The 20762-nt window shown below is 36.4% G+C and overlaps 1 protein-coding gene across 2 annotated transcripts in view; it reads left to right on the top strand.

Moving 5' to 3' along the window:
• Positions 1-20762, top strand: part of SLIT2 (slit guidance ligand 2) — a 370853-nt gene that overhangs the window by 311727 nt on the left and 38364 nt on the right. For both annotated transcript variants that reach the window (XM_067530343.1, XM_067530344.1), the window contains exons 26-28: positions 6648-6772; positions 6888-6985; positions 8697-8836. In XM_067530343.1, coding sequence (XP_067386444.1) covers positions 6648-6772; positions 6888-6985; positions 8697-8836 — 363 coding nt within the window. The remainder of the gene's footprint in view (positions 1-6647; positions 6773-6887; positions 6986-8696; positions 8837-20762) is intronic.

Raw genomic sequence — 20762 nt, 5'->3', positions numbered from 1 at the left:
CATGCCATCCACATGGATTTCTCTATACACATTTGCTAAGCATTATTGCTGGCATGTTTATAACTAGATAGGATTCAAGATGTGGTGTATTAGCACTACAAACACTGTTTCCAGGCTTTTGTGTGGAGGGGGAACATATGAGGTGCAGGGTCTTTTTTCCTCCCCCTCGTTTTTCAGTTAATTTTGGCAGGTATTTTAATAATCTCTATTTTAAAATAACAATGCTTCCAAATGTATGGAGTTTCTTTCTCTCTCTCTCTCTCTCTCTCTCTCTCTCAATTTAGATATATTTATCTTTTAATGTTACTGTTCTATTGTTCAAGATATGTCGTCTTGCCTGTACTTTCTTCTGATGCCAGTTGCAGCTTTTCCTTTCTCCCCCCCTGCTATCCCAGGTGTATTTATTTAACAGAAAATTTTCTGGAGTCGCTTTATCTCCAAGAGTGGGGATCTCTTCTGATAGGTGTCTTTAGAGACGAGAGAATTACTTGCCTGCAGCTGCCATTCTGTGAAGGTGCACATAACAGATTGTCATTCATCACCATCCTCCGAAGTTGTTGAAGGCCCTGTAACACATTTTGTCTTTATTATTCCGGGGGTTTTTTTCCATTCATATATAAGTAATTTCACCTTCTGCATAGAATGCATTGGCAGCAGGGACATTGGGAAGAACATGTGTTCTATACAAGATGCCCCTCCTGGAACCAAGAATTTGGAACTTTGAAGTTGTGGGATTCTGCTTTGGTCACATTTGAGTAAACAGACCCAAGAATAGTAATCTGTTATAACGTATGGATTCAGAGAATAAGAATTACAGGTAATTCCTTGTTTCAGTATTTGAGTCGCTTTTGAAAGCAAAATGTTGAAGTTGGCTTATGTAACAGCTAGTTACGCTCCAGTGGAAAACAAGTCTTTCAGCGAAAGTTCATTCTGAGTGGTAAAGATTCACATAAATGATGAAGCTGGTGAATTACTTTTGAAGTTATAGGGATCTCTCCTGATTATTTTTTTCCTAGGATTTTTTTTTTATACATACCTCTAACAGACTCTCAATCTTTTACTTTTGGCCTTTCACAATCCATGCCCTGCTTCTAGAGATTCCAGGGCCTTGTGGTTTTCTGACACCAGGTAAGGTTGTAAATAGCCCTTGAATGGGTTATCTGGTTAAGAATAGACCTTCTGACCTTCCCTACATGTACCTCAAGCCAACTTCTTTCCTAAGACATGCATGTTTACTGTTTGTTTTCCCCTTTTCTTGGATGAGTTTATGGGTGATTCTTCATTATATGTTATACAATATCACTATAGAAATAACCTTGGTATCCTAAGGCTGTTGTATTTAGGACTGAAAAATTAACTACCATATTGAAATGATGGGTATCACTACAGTGCGATTGCATTGGCCTGTAATCATAACCTTAGGAACAACTTTTGTTAAAGTGTAACTCAATGTGGACATTTAATATAAGATTAGGTCATATATTGGAGATAAAAGGACTTAAGTCCAAGTTAAGTCAGAGTTAAAGTTTTTCTTCCAACATATTTTGTTGTGAGCTAATTTGGGTTTTGTTTATATTATTTTTCCTTTAAAAGTGTTATGTAGACTCTATGTATCTTAAATGCTTGGTATTCATTATATAAAAGTCTCTCAGTGTTCAACAGAGCTATTTAGTGAGTGAAGTATATACTTCATATATACATTATATTTATATAATGTACAATACTGAGAAGTAATCTAGGGGCCTGATTCTTCTTTACTTGAAGCCTCCTTTACACTCCCAGAGGGGTATAAAGGGGCATAGTGCAAATGAGAATCAGGTCCTAGAGCTACCCCTTCACTGCTGTTACGGCTTACAAAGTAAATAAATATTTGAGGACTATTTAAAACATGTCAGCTATAGTGTGGATCTTGCCGAAGTTTGTATGTTAAACATTCACGTTATTTATCTTAACTAACCTTTATTTTATTTCCATTTATAGCTACACACACAGAGACTCTAAAGTGTTAGCCTATGTTTACATTAAGAATTAATGTGGGCACAAAATCTTTTTAAAAACATTGGTTTTTGAGCATGAGTTGAGTTAAATGTATCTGAAACATTCCCTTTTTTGTAATCCAATAGCTTTAAAAACAAGTGAATCAAATTTTTCAATTTGAAATAAGTATTTATAATGCAAAATCAGGCACAACTTTAACTATTGTTTCATTGGGACTTAGGCTTCTAACATATCCAAGTCACTTTTGAAATTGTAAGTTCAGGCTTGTCCACATGGTGGGGTAATGTGTTCTGCGGGGATGTGATTTGTAAAGCACACTAACATGTGGTGCATTAATTGGTCTGGGTAGATCATGCTGATGCTTATTAAAGGTTATGCAGTGTGCTTTGGACCATATGGACCAGTTAATGCACAATACAGTGTGTTTTAGAAATCAAACCCCCGTAGTGTGTTTTACCATGCTATGTAGAAAAACCTTTAGCCTCCTCAATCAGTTAAGTACTTTTGAAAATTTACCCAAGATGAAAGGAGTAGTCAAGAGAGGGAATTGAGAACAGCAAAAAGGTGGAACACAGGAGGATATAAAGAAAAGTCTAGGGATTGATTCTGCTCCCATTGACTCTGCAGGAATAGGAGCAGGCCCACTAGATGTGGCCTTAAAGGTGACAGACAAATGGCTTTCATTTGATTTAGGAAAAGACCGTCTGTAAATGAGATTTTATTTTCTCTTTTTACTCACATAGCATTTCTATATTTCGAGCTGAAGTCACATTATGCAATGAAAATTAGAATGTTTGATTCTGTCCAATTAAGGTAGGGTGAACGTAAAACAAGAGTTGAAAGAAATTTCACCCGAAGCTCAAAACAGTTCTTGAGATGATTAAAAAGATGTATTTCTTCTTTTTGCCACACTGTGACACTTACTGGCCTTAGTTGCTGTTATGATATTTCTGATCCAACACTACAGATTACCAGAAATCTCCCAAAATGGCCTCTTCTCACAGGACTTCCATTTAGATTTTTAGATCAAAGAACTTTAGAGGAGAGTCAAAACTTTAGTTACTTTTAAAAAAAAATTTTTTAAGATAACCAAAATTGTTGGCAGTAAGATTTTGTTACATAACCAGGAAGGGAGAGAATGTCAAATATGTGGGATTTCAGCAGAGATGAGGAAGTAAAGATTAATGGTTACAGTGAAGTGGTGTAAGTTACCAATTGCTTTTTTTCAGTATATCCCACTTGCTCCATATTTGCTTGATTTAGCCTTCTAGTCTTTTGACATTCATTCAAGTAGGACTTTTAAAATGATAATTTTATGGCATTTGTTTCAACTTACATGGCTCTTTTGTTTTTCTCTTTAACTTTAATTAACTTTAATTAGTTTTAGTCTTCTTGTTTGAAATAAGGTGATGACACATAAGAATGGCCAGTGATTCATATATAAGTGTGTGCATTGGTAATAAACACCTTACTGTAGCTTACTGTGTTTTTATTTCTTTACATTTTCATACAAGTTCTGGCACAGAAGTATATCAATGCCAGCAGTTTTGAAAATAAACTTTTGTCAGCATCTGCAGTGGTGCTGGAAAAGTTTGTATAGTGGGGGTGCTGAGAGCCATTGAACCAATCTGTAAACCATGTATATGATGGAAACCATTTTAAGAGAGTGGATGCAGCAACAACCCCAGCACCCCTAGTTCCAGCATCTATGATGCCTGCACTATAACACTCTAAAATGTCTTTATGATGGCATAGATTTTCAGCTCCTTTAGCCCTCATGGATGTTCTCTTCATTATAACAGAACCTCCCTATTTAATTCTCAAAATAAAATGTGTGATTATCATACAGGTTGGCAAGAAAAGCATGGAATATAATTTGAAATCTATTTACTACTTGGTAGAAACAGCCTTCCAGCTAACTATTTAAAATGATAATTCTCTAGCCTTAAACCCAAAGTCATATTTGAAGTGTCTATGATTCGCTGGCAAGGCTTTTGTTAATATTAGATTTTTTTCCCCCCACATGAAAAGTCTCTTTCCATCTTACATGATTTTGTGCCCACCAAATTTTCCTTTAATATTGACTTACCTCAAAAGCAGCCACAAAGATGTGTATTCAGCCCTGCATCTGGGTAACCAATCCTGTGTTAGGCCAGGGGAACTAGGCTTCCATATCACATGCCAGAAGGGTCAGCAGCATCAGACAGATTTAAACGGCTCTCCTGTGTGCTCTTGAACAGTAAATAGTTATTCTGAAGCACAGGTTTACTAGTACATATGAGCTTTTATATGGTGTTTTGCAATTAGGAGTATTATTTAATAAGCTATTTTATAGATGGGAAAGCTGGTTCAGTTCAACTCTCTTCCCACTAGTTTTAATGTGTAGCCATGGCATTACTCAATGAAAGTTACAAATGCAGGATGTTTATTGCAAATAGCAACAGGTTGAAGATTAGCATATGAAAGTTGAATAAAATAATATCAGGAAGGCGGAGTGACATGTAAACTTGGCTTCTTTATTGCAAGGCACCAGAGATGTTTGAGAGAATTTAAAAAAATGTTTCTTTATGACCCCAGCAAGAAAAGAAAGGCAAGAAAAGATTACTTTTTATCTCTAACAAAACAGCTGAATACTACTGTCCCTCAGTTGCATAATAGAGATGGGAAAGACAAGGTGTTTTTGGCTTCATAGCTTCTTGAGATGTAGAGTATTTTACCATTTTCAACTTTCCTCTGCTGATTTGTGACTTTCAGAATAACACAATATTCTTATTTTCAGCTTTAAAGAACTTTTACTCTTTGTGCAGGACTTCAAAGGCAATAAGATAAATGCAAGCCTCCACTTCACAATCGCAAAACTACACATACAAGTTGAACTGAACCAGCTTTCCCATCTATAAAATAGCTTATTAAATAATACTCCTAATTGCAAAACACCATATAAAAGCTCATATGTACTAGTAAACCTGTGCTTCAGAATAACTATTTACTGTTCAAGAGCACACAGTAATCCAACCTCACCATAGGAAAACACACAAAATAATGCAGCAAACCAGCTTTAGGATTGAACAGCCACATGTAAACTTAATAACATAGGAGTTTTTGCAGTTTAATTTAGATTAATATCCAAACATATGGAGGCCACGTCACCTGACTAGACTCATAGACTCAAACTCTAAGGTCAGAAGGGACCAATATGATCATCTTGTCTGACCTCCTGCACAAAGCAGGCAACAGAACCTCACCCACCCATTCCTGTAATAAACTTCTAACCTATGACTGAGTTATTAAAGTCCTCAAATCATGGTTTAAAGACTTTAAGGTACAGAGAATTCATAAACAAGTGAGCCATGCCCCATGTTATCGAGGAAGGCGAAAAACCCCCAGAGCCTTTGCCAATCTGCCCTGGGGGAAAATTCCTTCCCGATCCCAAATATGGCAATCAGTTAAAGCCTGAGCATGTGGGCAAAACTCACCAGCCAGACACCCTGAAAGAATTCTTTGTAGTAACTCAGAACCCACCCCATATAACATCCTATCACAGGCCATTGGGCATATTTACTGCTAGTAGTCAAAGATCAGTCAACTGTCAAACTAGGCTGTCCCATCAGACTCTTCTTACATACTGTTGTTAACTTGGATAGTGAAGAGGGTGGGCCAATTGTTGGCTACACTTATCAGGCATTCTTAATAGATGACAGACCCAGTCACCCTTCTGTTCTCTTTTGGTCCCATCTGCCACACAGATTTAGGAACACAAACTATGGGTTAGGCTCTGCTAATTGGACATCATGAAGAAATAGCCTGTGACTTCAATCATGTAACAAAAATCCAACCAACTCAGCTCACAACTAGAAAATGAAGCATGGGAAAATGTGTTTTGAAATTTTCAGGCACCCAGATAAATTTTTAAATAATCTCTGCCTGATATAGATGAAAATTTTTCTACACAGTCACATTACTTGTAGGCTAACCGCTTGCAGGAGTACCCACAATCTTCGCTGCACATAGACATGGCTTTTTGTGGAGGGTTAGAATGGAGGGATGTTCACTCAGAGACTTCATGGAGGGTAATGTGGCAACATCGTTGTATGACAGACCTCTAAGTGCTAGTCCCATGATACCTCTGTGTTCATGCAAGCAATGATAATTTCTCCTGCTGATCTAGCCAGTAGACCCTCCAGGTGGACAGTTGATACAATTTAAAACAAAACATAAAACAGCACAAAACTCTGTTTTCTTTAACACCACTAGGTACAAGCCTGAAAACTGACATTCCTGGTTTTCAGAGACAGATGAACTGAGATGGTATTGTTCATTTCCTTCAGAACAGAGAAGGAGGCGAGGATGGTAGATGCAACTCATTTATTTATTTTTAGAGTTGAGGAGAGAGGAGGGTGAAATAGTTCAGTGGATTTATTATTTTCCCTTAGTGTTGGAAAAGGAAGGTTGACAACCAAATGTTTTCAGCCTTGATTTAAAAAAAACAAAAAAAAACAAAAAAAAAAAACCGGCCAGTCCTGCATATGGATAATGCAGAAATACCAGGAGAACTAGAAAATAAGCAATTTGACACAAATGTATTGTCAAAAATAAATAAAAGATGACAGACGTCAGTTTCTGACTATCAAATTTGTGTTTTGTTTAAGGGCCTGTGGATGTTAATATTCTTGCCAAGTGTAATCCCTGCTTATCAAATCCATGTAAAAATGATGGCACTTGTAACAACGATCCTGTTGACTTCTACAGATGCACCTGCCCGTATGGTTTCAAGGTATGTACTGGATGGTGAGAAGAGGAAAATATCAGCTTCATCATTCTCCCCACTCATTAAAAGAAGTCTCTTTTGGCTCACTTCCATCAATCTCCTTATTTTGTTCTGTCTGCAGGGCCAGGACTGCGATATTCCAATTCATGCCTGCATCAGTAACCCTTGCCAACATGGTGGAACTTGCCATTTAAAAGAAGGAGACAAAGATGGATTCTGGTAGGGGTTTTTCATCAATAAAAACAAAAGAAAAATCTACTGAGATTGAACCACGTGTTAACTAAGAAAAACTAAAATGGTTTTCCTATTAATCATTGAATCCTAGGCCTGGTCTGCACTTAATTGGAAATTTGGCAGCAATCAATGGGAATTACGCAAGCTACACAGAGTAGCTTGCATAACTCCCATTGACTGCTGTACTTCCGTTCTGCGTGGTGTTTTCACTGCACTGTGCCGACAGGAACTGTGTTCCTGTCAACACAGCGCTATGTCACTTGAGGAGGTGGTTTTCCTGATCGATTGAATGGGTCTTCATGACTGCTCAATGGATCCAGAAAGATTGATCTGACAGCGGCAACTTTGCTACCATCAGTGTAGACGTACCCCTAGAGAGTAATGAGGATAAGAAATGTTTGTTGATAAAGTACAAAATGACAGCAGTAGTCTTTTAGGGCTTCTGAAGTATTAGGAAATTTCTGTCCTCAGAAAGCTTGAAGTGCTTTAAAACTGTTTAAAAAAAAAAAAAGATTGTAATTAGTCAAGGCATATCAGGGCAAGACAACATACTATTGACTCCATTATGTTAATTAATAGCTAGCTAGATCCCTGCTGAAAAAGTCTCACAATTCAGCTGTTGTTGTGTGTATTACTTCAACAGACAGCATGTAAATGATAAATTGTAAATCCCAGTGAAACAGAAAATTAATGATTCATTCCAAACCACTATGTCAGTGGATAAACATGCTGTGAGCATTTTTAATCTTGAGTTATTTAATCACACAGTACAATTACTCCAGATGTACTTCATGAATTATGAAATAGAGTTCTTTATTAAATGACTAATAATTTCACGTTAGAATGTTAATCTACTTCTCAAGCTTGTTAGAAATGCCACTTTAAAAAGAAACATTCTTTATTCCGCAATTCATTAAGAAATTATCCTTATTTTTTATATCTAAATTGTGCTCCAACATTAGACTCTTTCCAATTAAAGACTAACTCTATACATTTTAATATCATGCCACAGTCATGTCTGAATTAGAATCGAAAGGGACAAAGTTATGGGTGCGATATAAATACAATAGATACATTGAATTGTATCAAAATATGTATGTCAAGTATATATATATGTGTAATATTTTTATTTTATTTATTATTTGTTTTTAATATGCAATAAGCTGAAAACATGCATGAAAGAATGTACAATCTCTGCCTTCAAGTCTTGATATGTAATATAATGATGATGTATTTATTATGTATTATATTCATATGTATTGCATATTAGACTCTGACCCTGCAAACATTTACATGAGTAAAGTTAAGTATGTGCATAATCTTTTGAAGATAAAGGCCTTATATGTAATAATGGGTTATAACGCTTTGATATTTTGTATGTTTAAAAAAATCAATTTTAGAGCTCAGCACTCATACGCAGTCCTATATATAAAGGTAGCATGCATTCAATAGAGGACCATAAATGGGGAAAGAAACATTTAGTTTTGAAATGTATGGGGTAGATCTACATTTAATTTAAATTATTTTCTGAAAAATACTTTGGCAGTGTTTGTTATAAACTTTTTCTAAAAACTTATACACTCTCTTACATATGATACAGTGCTTAATAACTAATATTATAATTAATTACATGTTTAGTTGTCTGATCTCCCCAGCTGACGATTCACTATAAGTAAGTTTATTTTCTGTATTACAGGTGCACTTGTGCAGATGGATTTGAAGGTGAAAACTGTGAAGTCAATGTTGATGATTGCGAAGACAATGACTGTGAAAATAATTCTACCTGTGTAGATGGAATTAACAACTACACTTGCCTTTGTCCACCTGAATACACTGGTAGGAATATGAGTGAAAACACAGGCAATTTAACAATGATTGTAAATGAATAGTATTATGCTTCATGGTTTGTGGGTGAATCCTGGTTCCAATGACGTCAACTCTGTGACTCTTTTATTTGGTTTAGTTAGTAAAATGTATAATTATAAACAAAAAATACACCACCAGCACACCACTCCAAACAACACACTGTTGATGTTCATTCTTTGATTTTTTTAAAATTAATTAATGGCATTTTGAAAGTTAAAAATCATGCAAATTTTATTTTAAATTTAAAGCTAAGATTGTCTTCATCATCAGGAAGGTCCAGCAGAGCCCCATGGAGGATGGTCAAGGAAAGAAGAAAAAAAAGAGGAGCTGTTCAGGTCTAAGACCAACCCTTAGGCTTTCCTTCCTTCGCCTACACGAAATATTAACTGAGGAGAGGGCTCACACTTTGCCAGAACAAAATAGTGGTTGTGGCAAGAGCTCCCCATACACTGAAGCATAGTGGTGAGAGGGGAATGTAATCTATCTCCCTCCAGTCTCAGCCCCAGTGCACGCACATGTGCACACCCCAGAGTAACTTTTTTTTCTAGTTGTTCAGCTGTCAGTGTCAGTTGGAGGCCAGGTGAAAACAATTCCTTTCTTCTGGTTAGTCTACTTTTATTGCTGTAGTCACTCTTACAGACTCTGTGGCCTCAGTTGGAAAGTGGGAATGGAAGATTCTGATAATCAGGAACTTTAGAGAACAGGATGCAGAATATTTTATGTATTGAGATGCATTTACTGTGTGTCAGTAAATCTCTAGGTGCATATACAGCTTAAATGCACAAACCATAATCAAACTCACAAAGTATTTAAAGAACTGCCCTGACGCCAGAATAAACTCCACTCAGTCGTCCTATCTCATAAGCCCAGTTGGTTTTCCTGCCCCTAAAGAAAAAACATGAGAAAACAGGGGAGTCTTGCATCATGCTGTAAAAAGCACTAAATCCAGAGCTCTGGTGGATGACCAAAGGGGGAAATGAATTCCAGAACCAATGGCCCTCACCAAAAACACAATGACCAACTCTCTTCTGTTTTAGCTAGGAGTTGAATGCCACACCACCACTGAGTGCCCATACCATTTAGGCTTTAAAACATAAAGCCAAAACCTTAAACCTGCACCCTGGAAATCAATGCAACAAATGCAGGTGACAGAGCTCAGGTGAAATGTGTTTGTACAAGAAATACCACTTACAAATCTGATAACTGCATTCATACACTAACTGCAATTTCCCAATCATTTGGTGGCGTGGCTCCATACAGAGTGAATTACAATAACTGAATTAGCAAAGGTATGAGTAAGTATGGTGAGGTCCAGATGTAAAAGAAAAGGACACAATGTTCTGGTAAATACAAATGAAAGAACACTATGCTATTTGCTGCTATCAGTATATCTAGGAGCAACTGTGATGGTTCATGAGCACCCTTAGTTGTAAGCTGTAGAAACAAACAGTAGCCAAATCCCAACCTTATTAAGGGTGCATATGTAATGCCTGGCATTTCAAATCATTATATCAGTCTTACCTCAACTGAGTCTGACAGCTAGCTGTCAGCCAGTTCAAAATCTCCATTAGCTGCTAGGTAAGTCAATTCACTGCACAAGCAGATTGGAAGAGAGGGACATATAGAACGAGGTCATTAGCATATGATTTTCCACATTACCTCTTTTGAGGTTTTGTATATCCATGGGAAAGGTTAAGACTCATGTGCATGAGCTTTTGTCCCCCAGCAACTTTGTTTTGGTATGTTTTTGTTGTGTGGCTTTTGTCTCAAGCCTGTCTTTTCTCCAGGTAGGCTAAACTGCTCCAGTCAACAGCCTGCTGAGACTGGAACGTCACAGGGTCATAACTACTTTGTGAACATTTTTAGAATTAATTTATGTAATAGGATAAAATTATTAAGTATATTTTATAGGATTTCTGTCCTGCTTTGCTTTTTAAGTGTCTCTGCATATATATGGTTAGGGAAATGGAATGTTACAGGTCAGGAAGTGAGAAATCTTGGTAATGTGTTTTTATTTTAATTTTCTGTTGCAGTTGTTTGTTTTTTAGTCTGGTGGCAAAACATCAAAAAACAGTACTGTAATTTAAAAAAACAAAACAAAAAACAAGTTGACTTGTACATGTCAAAATGTCAAATAATTACATTTCTGTGGAGAACAAAATTCTGTCCTTGGACAATATGGCTCTAAGAACAAAACTTCACCCAGGTTTTTCTAAATCAAAACTTTGATTTGGTTCTGTTGTTATTTTAAGGCTAGTTTAAGAAAAAATTAACCTAAGCTCTTAAAATCAATGAACGCCATTTTCAGAGGTGTTCTGTACATTCACAATTCCTGTTGAAGTCATTGTAGTCAGTGGGAACTATAGGTTCTCAACATCTCTGAAAATAAGGCCAAACAGTTTTATAAGCTCTGTGAAATTAATTGTATTTAAAGATTATGGTCAAGATTGTGAAATACTTCAATGCTTCTCATGCCTTCCCCCAACATGCCCCTCCAGCCCCCAGAATACTTTCTAAATGTATATGGCCAGATTCTGGACTCAGTTATATAACTGGTGTATATAACTGTACACTCTCTAAAATCCGCTACCATGATTTCACCCCAGTATACAGTAGCTTATTTTACAAGATATCTGAATATAAGAACCATGTATCAGATCTGAGAACACAGTCTTTTGAAATTGGTTGTAAGAAAGTATAAAACATTGAGTTAGTCCAGAGAGCTTCACATCCTGCCTTAACTGACCCTGCAGTCTGAAAGTATTAAATAAATAAGCCTATTGTGTTATAATTATAATTTTGTATGGCTAATAAACCATGTCAAGATCTGAGAATGGGAAAACAGTACTGTGCAGAGTATAAAACAATGTTACAATTGGTCAAAGGTCAGAAATAGGTTTTTTTCTTTGCCTGATTCAAAGACAAGTAACTAAATCTCAGTTGAACAAAAATAATTCAATCTGCATGAAAAGCTTTGTAAATGTCACATGCAGCAATCTCTACATGCTGCAGCCTATTGTCTCCCACAGTTCTGGACATTTGGGCTGCTCTCCTCTCTCTGCAACTTCATAGAGACAGATCAGTGTTTTGGCATTGCACTTTCTGGCCATGTTTCAGCTTGCCACCATATTCTCCATGGCAGCAGACAGTGGCAGTTTTTGTTACTCATGCCCTCGTTCTTCTGTTTTTAGCTTTTTCTGTCCAGTTTTTGGGCAATGAGGAGCAGTGCTCTTCCTCTCCAACATTACTCAGGTTGGTTAGCCCCCCAGGGATTTAACCTTCCCTGAGTCTCCACTACAGAACAGCCAAGGAAACACTGGATCAAATCGAAGCCATGCTCTGTTTGTGACGCGTTTTTCCAGGTTTAGCAGATGATGAGTTGTGCCCAGCCTGCACCCAGCCAAATGACTCTAACTCCATTAGACTAGAAGACTACTCCCGGGACTACAAGTCGACTTGGTAGGTGGGATCCCCTACCCACCAAAGCAGACGCGACTCCAATGGGGGGAAAATGGATCAGAAACACCAGTGCAGAGCAGAGAGGCTCCAAAAGTGAGGAAGACCTTGACTGCTGAACTTGGGATAACTCCCAGGGGACCCCTGCAGAACACAGTGAGGAGGCTTGTGGGGCCATAAGTTCCCCCCCAAGTCTGAAAGTGGGTCCTGAGTGCCCTGGAAAAAGAAGCAGGTCTTCTAATCAGCCTCCCTCCCAAGTCAACCAGGAGAGGTTGGACAACTCCCGATCCTTCTCCCAGGGGAATGGGACCCAGCATGGGAGGATTCTGAATCAAACCTCTTGTGAGGGCTTCAGGCCTAAGGAAGGCAAGCTGCGGAAGGGCTCACTAAAGCCCCAGCAGAGCTTATATGTTCCTGAAGTGAGGTTAAAAAGTTAAAAAAAATCTAAACAGGCAAAAAAGGGAAGGAAAAATCACAAAAAAACTCCCAAGAGATGCAAGTCCGCTGTTTCCTTTTCCTCCTTATCCTCTTTCCCCTCTTCCACTGACGAAGGTGAGCTGTCTGGCTCTGAATCCAAACAGAAATGCAGGGAGGGGAGAATACAGCAAAGGCTTTTTTCCCCAATAAATGTAAAGCTATGTGCATCAAGGCTGTTCCATGATTCAAATCCAACCTGCGCAGTCTCCTGAGAGTAAGCGTTAGAGTAAATTTTTTGTCTCAAAATCCTCCCCAGAGGATTCCTTCTGCATTCCTCCTTCGAGGAAGTGATTAGGGATGAATGGAACAAACCTGATAAAGACAAGCACATTAATGAAGCGTGACCTCAGACTCTGTAACATTCAAGAACCTCAGGGCTCTATTGAGGCCTCTGTACCAGCCCCTCCCCCCCAAGGATATGATTAGCTCCTCTAAAGGGGATTTTCCCCCTAAGGATTCCACAGATAGAAAGATAGAGGGCACACTCAAAAAGGACTTTGAAGCCTCTTCTCAGCCCAAGAGTGGTTTCTAGGTCAGTAGCCAGACTCCACCTATGTCCCCTTCTGGACTGTGGATACTCTAAGCAAGTCCTATGCTCTGCCAAATTTACAAGCTCCCTCCTTTTTGGAGGAAAACTGGAGCAGGTGATGGCTGACAATGTGACAAAATCTAAACAATCTCTTCCTTTCTCACTAAGTGCCCTCAGGAGAGAGTTTAGACCAGCCTTCAGACAGAGACACTCCTTTTGTCCCTCATCCTCACAGAGGTACCAGTGAAGGGACAACAGATTCTCCAAAGGAATACAGTGGAATTGAGGTCCAGGGAAAAAAGCCTAGAAGGGACCTCAGCGCCTCAATCTTATAATTCAGACATTTGACCTCCATTCCACTGACCCTTCACAAATCCTAGGAATGTAAAGAGGTGAACATAAATCACAAGGAAGCAACCAGTTGAGCCATAAGGACAGATGCCCAGAGAGCAGCCGAGACATCCAGAATTGCAGAAAGGAAGTTTTCAGTAAGAAACTGTCCTTTCTTAATACCTATTGCAGCATATTAAAACCAGGGAGGTCAGTTGCTAATTTTGTGGGGGGAGGGTTGTTTTGTTTCTTTTTTTTTTTTTTCCTATGGAAGACATCTTTTCTGATTAAAAATGCCCATAGTAAATGGGCAAAAAATGTAAATTGTCAGGAAAGCTGCATGCTAAAGGTGAAATATAGTTAATATACATAGGCAGTAATTTTCAAAACAAACATGAAAGGGTAGAACTATATTTAGCTTTCGTTGTTTAGTTTTCCTTGAGGTATAATTTATTGAAAGGGCTTAGGCCAACTTGTATGCAATTAGAAATCTTCTATTTAGTAAACTTAACAGTATCATAATTTTCAAAAAAGACCAAAAAAAGCTATTACAATGTTCCAGGTGTATTTAAAATATTCCTCTGCAGTGTTTGCAAGTCAGGCTTTGCAGCATTCTTCTAATGTGTGAGGACTGAAAATTGAAATTGACTATAAACAAAAGTGAAACTAACTAATCTGTTTTTATTGTACTCACTGGTAAAATGCCATAAGAAACCAGAGTATAAACAGTGACAAGTGTAAATCATTTTGTTCACTTTATATGTATTTTACTAATCTAAACCATTATTAACACATAAAAAAAAATTTCTTAAAAATATTTTGATAGTGTCCCAGCAATCAGAACTAGCCATAAAATCAATGAAAGTGAAGTTACAGGGATCTAGGGTCAGATCTTTAGCTGGTATAATATGTCCTAGCACCATTGACTTCAGTGGAGTTACAGTGATTTTTATTTAAGAGGTTAATACCTTTCTTCTCCAAGACTTAATTGAGTAATTTGATTTATAGTTTTTCCAGTTAGATTCTTGTGGTGCTTGTTCTGTTCTGTTAGTTCTTGGATTTGTCTGTGTTAAAGATTTCACAGTGCATGGCAACTGAATGTGGACTTGCACCATGCCAAAATATTTTTTTTAGTGAATGGTTGTCTGTAGGTGCAGTTTAATATTTCTACACAGGGTAAAGAAAATGTTGTTTGGTATTTGGCAATCTAAAATGTAAATTGTTCATTCTTGAGTTTATTTTTGGCATGATAAGCTTGATAGGATCTCAATCTTATCTCTGAAATAGCAGTTTCCTGTATAGGTAAATTTTCAAAATACTGTGAGGGTACCTGTCAATGTGTGCATCTCTCCTGCCACTATTTGAAAATTGACAGCCTTTGTCTAACAGTTGGTATAGAATTGAAAAATATGGCTTGTGGCTTTCTAAATAGTCATAATTCCATATCTGCCACGTTAAGATTATGCTTTGTAGTTAACTCTGTCATCACAGTGTCAGACAAGTATGGTATGCGTGTTGTACTGTAAACATTCTTAAGAAGTCTCGGAATGTAACTATAAAAACAGCAGTAAGCACACAGAATCAGAAGGGACCTAGAGCTGCTGGTGAAACATGTAAAGTTTCTCACATTATGTTCTGCACTCTTTAACTTTGCCTTGCTCTCTTTACATTATCATCTCATTTTTTTAACCTCAAATCTCATCAATGTCAGGTCATTAAATGTACATCTTAGAAAAATAAAATTGATCATTTCTCTTGTTCATTACCTTCAATCATTAGATCAGAATCTCCTTAATCTAGCAGTAGAACTCTTTCTATGCCAGCAGTAGCACGTACTTCTTACTTTTCTTGTTTGTTCTGCTCTGCTGTAGGTAAAAATCGGAAGCTTGCTATGTCAGCCTCTCTGCTGCTATAGTTGTGCATTAGCTTAATGTGCTGTTGTATTACAATGTAAAAAGTCTCTTGTCTCTTCTGTCTTTGTCGCTGCAAGCTGCTAATCTGAATGAAGTGGAAAAAGGTCAGTTGTCTTTTAAGCCTATTTTCACTTATCTTGGTTTCTTGCTTTTCTTTTTTTTAAAGGTGCATGGATTTCACTGTATGCACATGGTCAGAGAAATGATATAGTTAACATTTAGGCAGCTTACCCTAACTCATCAAATCAGGCATTTTGCTGTTTCTCTATACATGTATAATGAATGCTGTTAAAGGTGAAAATACAGCTCTTTGCACAGAAGACAATGATACAAGAACAGATCATTAATATTTAATACATTTAATATAATAATTCATTGTCTTTTTCAAATATAGTAAAATTTACCTTATGCAACCTCTCTGGTGACCAATAAAAATGATTTGCTTTACAGAGAGATGGTCTCCTAATAAATCTTGCACCCACCAGGTGTAAGACATTCTTTGGTTCAGTTCTAATACTTTCTAAATTCTAAAATACCCAATTAATCTTCTTATGTGAATTGTCCTATTAGAGATTAGGCTGTGATACAAAACAGCAGTCCTCCTTTTTATCATTGTAGTGGCCAAGTGTTACAGTGTATATTGCATCTAAAATGATCACGCAGTGATCTGAAGCTCTGCAACAGAGAAAAATAATGGAGAAATATGCAGCCTTAACTTTTTAAGGGACCTTACTTTTTGGGGGGTTTCTGTCAAAACATTAATGTAACTAAAACACAAGGTTTATTTAACCCAATAATGGAAGAGATCCCAAAAATGTGTCCCCAACACAGAAAATCCTCTCATTGGTGTTTACCATGCTCTGAGCTGCCACAGGCAACAGGGGTCCCAGAGTTGTCAGCTGCAATGGCAGTGAGTGCTGGTCTCACCCCCCCTACCCCCGCCAGAGGGGCTTGGGCTCTCATCACCCAGTCCATTTTGTCACAGTTATTTTTGGTAAAAGTCAGGGACAGGTCATGGACTTCCGTGAATTTTTGTTTATTGCCTGTGACCTGTTCCTAATTTTTACTAAAAATAACCGTGACAAAATCTTAACCTTAGTCATGATCATCTTTCACAAAGCAGGAGGATCATCCTATAGAAAGGTGAGAGGTGGATTGAGTCGATTAGTACCATCTTTGAATTGGTGGGAATGGGTCTTTAAAAAACAATATAAAATACTCCGAAGGGTTGAGTTTGCTGCTCAGAACAACACTCCGATCCTAAACTCTCACCCTCTGTGGTAGCTCATTCCTCTGTGACCATCCTGCCAGGCTGGTGTACAACTGGTTTATTTTATGACTATTAGTGTACATATCGTTAGGAAAACTAGCAACCATTAAAACACAACACCACTGTTTACAAATAAATCTATCTATTTATTTTTAAAGTTGAACCTAAACCAGACTGCATTCACTATTGAACTGGCATATATAATTTTTTTTATGAAATTTGCTTTACAAGTGTGCAAAGTACATTTTTTGTCAAATTCACTGAATTCTTGCAGTATAAATTATAAATGATCTGAATTTTCTTTCAGAACTTTAAAAATATCAAAGTGTGATATTTTGTGTCCATGAAAAACATTGTTTAAAACGGAGTTTAAACTGTAGATGTGCTTCTCCACACAGACTCCCCGTTCAAGCTTGAGTGGATAATCCTCTTGTATAATTATGGCTCCTACTTGAAGTATCTGTTTTATATGCAATTAAAGGGAGAAAATATAATCAGAAAAAATGTTGTAGTTATTGGAAATGTGTGAAACAAGTGAAAAATATATATTGTAATTACTGAGTATAACAGTAACAAACCCACACAATCAGATTACTAAAAAACTTAGGGAAGGTGAACTAGGATTCAAAGGCAGAATTAACCAGGAGTATAGAAAAAGTGATGCATATTTTATGCGACTTAGTTTACTAGTGTAACATGGAAATGCATTTAGCTGACCATAAATTACTAACAGTATAGGTCAGTTTATTTATTGCAGAGGCCTTTATATCTTAATTGTTAATTCAGTAAGAAAAAAAGGAGTAATAGAAATTAAATCTTTCTCTCAGTTTAGTGAAGTATTACACCAACAAATTATAAGACTTCTTTTACACATTTCCAAAATTATAGTATTTACACTGCCCTAGTGGCTAACAAGTAGAAACTTAAATGCATGTAATGCACTTGGGCACCAATTAAGCATGGTACTTAAGCACATGCCTGACTTTAAGCACGCAAGTAGTCCAATTTAAGTGAGAGTCATCAGTTTAAGTCATATACCTAAGTACCTTGCTGAATCAGGGCCTTGATATTGTGAATTGTGAGAATTTAAAGAAAGAGATTTTTATTACTCTCATCCTGGGTTGCTCCTAATAAAATATTCCATTTAATATAACCAGTGTATTTCAAGTGACTGTAAATTATTATTAGAGCACCCTGACCATTTCACTAATTATGTATTTCCACTTATGAATGAGGGCCCAATCCTTGGTAATGTAATTAGTTTAATTGACTTCAGTGGGACTATTCCCATGAATAATGTTTGGTGGTATCAGGCCATTATTCATTATTTTTCTGCATGGTGATGTATTGTTTTTAAAATACTTAGGACACAAGCCTTATCTGCCAATAACCACAGTTTTATTATTGCTTTATTGTTATTACATTCATCAGCTTAATAAGTAAAGTCTCAGTTTTGCAACAGGGATCCACTAGCATGGGATGTAAATGAATGTAATTCCACTGTTTTATAAAATTGGAATAATGTAGAGGTGAAGCGGACCCAGAAGTTATATTTAAAATAATTTTTTTGACAGTTCGATTTTCAGTGGTTTACAATGGGACTTTAACACTCTGAGTTGTAATCTGCTTTCTAATGCCACTGAGAATATTTTTCTTTAATCTTAGTTAAAACAACTTTAAAATTTGAGACATTCTCTTTTTTCATTGGTGTGGTGGTTACAGTTTCATTTATTTTCCCATTCACATATCAAAAACTTTAAAAGTTTTAGAGATGGTATAGTACCTAGATTGTGTACAGTTTGTCAAACTCCCAACCATCCATTTTTTTCTATATAGTTTAACTAGAACTAACATTTTATAAAACAATCTGTTTGCTATTTGAATCAGATGTAGTTAATAACTAGTGACTTCAATCAAAAACATGAGGAGGAAAAACTGTGTATAATGTTCATAGAAAGGAAAAAGGCTGCAGAAGTAGACTTACAATTTATGGTGAATCAGAAATAATCACGTATATACACACACAACACCTAGTAGCTACTTTAACTACCATTAAGCCTGCCCTGTACACTTGGTACCTATGTTTTGGAACACTGTATACCTTGTTATGGTGATTAAAATTGACTACAATTTCTCAATTTCTTTTTACATTAGAGCCTCAGAGTTATGAATACCTTGGCAATGGAGGTTGTTCGTAACTCTGAAATGTTTGTAACGCTGAACAAAATGTAGAGAAAGTTTATAACTGAATATTGACCATTGACTTAATACAGCTTTGATACTTTGCTATGCTAAAGAAAAATGCTGCTTTCCCTTTTTTTTTTTTAGTAGTAGTTTATGTTTAATACAGCACTGTACTGTATTTGCTTCTTTTTTGTGTGTGTCTCTGTTGCTGTGTGATTGCATACTTCCAGTTCCAAATGGTTGACTGGTCAATACGTAACTCTGGTGTTCGTAACGCTGAGGTTTTACAGTATTTAGATTCTGTCTCTGGCTTGGATTCTAATATCCTGTTTACCTTTGCTGAAGTGCTGGTGGGTTTAAGAATATTTCTATGATACCTTCAGATAATTTTCTTGGTACTTTGTCAAGTTACTGTTTCATTTATAATTTCATTTTCTATTTCTGTTACACACTTCCAAACTCCTCTGTAAATAATGTAGTAATTTACACATATAATTTACATATCCAGTTACCTAAAATAACAATAATAATTATCTAAATCCTTTGGAAAGTGATTGTATTGTTCCTCATTATTTGCTCTATTGCAACTGTTTTTAGCTTTAGAAAACTTGGATAATTGCTATTAAATATTCTCAGTCAAATCATTAACATAAATTATAATTTGGCAAGGACAGAAATCTGACATATAAATCTGGCCAGTTGATAAACTCTTCCCACTACATAACCAAGGATCAGCTATGGTAAATCAACCACCTTTAATATGTTGCTTGCCAGTTAAAGTATATGATGTATAACATCCACTCTACGTAACAATAACATCTTTCATGAACTTTTAGGGCTTGTTCTTGAAATAAGATCTATTAGCTCGGACTCTAATGCCCCACATAGAATCCTATTGCAGGATTCAGACTGAGCAAAATAATTAAGCAACATATCTGATGTTGATTGTTCCTAATTAAACTCTAGAATTCTTTTATAGAATTGTTTTGGATATTTTCCTCATAACTGACTTTTAAAACTAATTAATCTGACATTGCTTGGTCTTTTAAATGACTTAGAAAACACCATCCTTGTTTTATAGCAATTTTCTAGTCTTTAAGAATCTGATCACTTGGCAGTAAACTTAGGTTATCATTTTACTAAATGGATGAATTAGTGGATGACTGTGCACATGTAACATTGATTTAAACTTTGTTGAACTTAAAGATGCACAGTAGTCTCAGAACCATTTTTCTTACCTGAAATATGTTTTAAAAAACTGGAGCTATGATCCCTGATTTTAGGTGGCTTTCCAACCTTTTCCTTCTCAATAAAGACAAAAAAGCACAATCTGCCATTTCTTTCTGTAGGTATTTCATATTTATCACTATCTCTTTATTTTTGTAGATTAATTTTCTCCCTTGCATCTTGTCCACACTGATTAAATTCTGAAGAACTCATGATTTTATATTCACCAGTCTCTAGAACTTCTCCTTGTCCCTCTGCTTATGCTCCTAGGAACAATGTTTCAAAAGTATTCTTCAAATCAGTACACCTAAAAAGTGTGCTACTAAGTTTCTCTTGCTTATTGTTCAATAGCTACAAGATTTTTTATTATTTTGTTTTTAATATTTTTTTATATTAGTTTATATTTTGGGTGCCTACAACTGTGCTTTTGTAAAAACTTAGATGGGCAGTTAGGTGTCTGTATCTCTTATTTATTTCTGTATTTTTGTGTTTTTTCTCTGGTATGTATGT

The sequence above is a fragment of the Emydura macquarii genome, unplaced genomic scaffold, assembly GCF_026122565.2.
Source record: "Emydura macquarii macquarii isolate MOO-44397 ecotype Brisbane River unplaced genomic scaffold, CSIRO-AGI_Emac_v2 contig_3062, whole genome shotgun sequence".
Taxonomy (NCBI): Eukaryota; Metazoa; Chordata; order Testudines; family Chelidae; genus Emydura; species Emydura macquarii.
The sequence above is the reverse complement of the archived record's forward strand: the minus strand, read 5'-3'. Positions and strand labels throughout refer to the sequence as shown.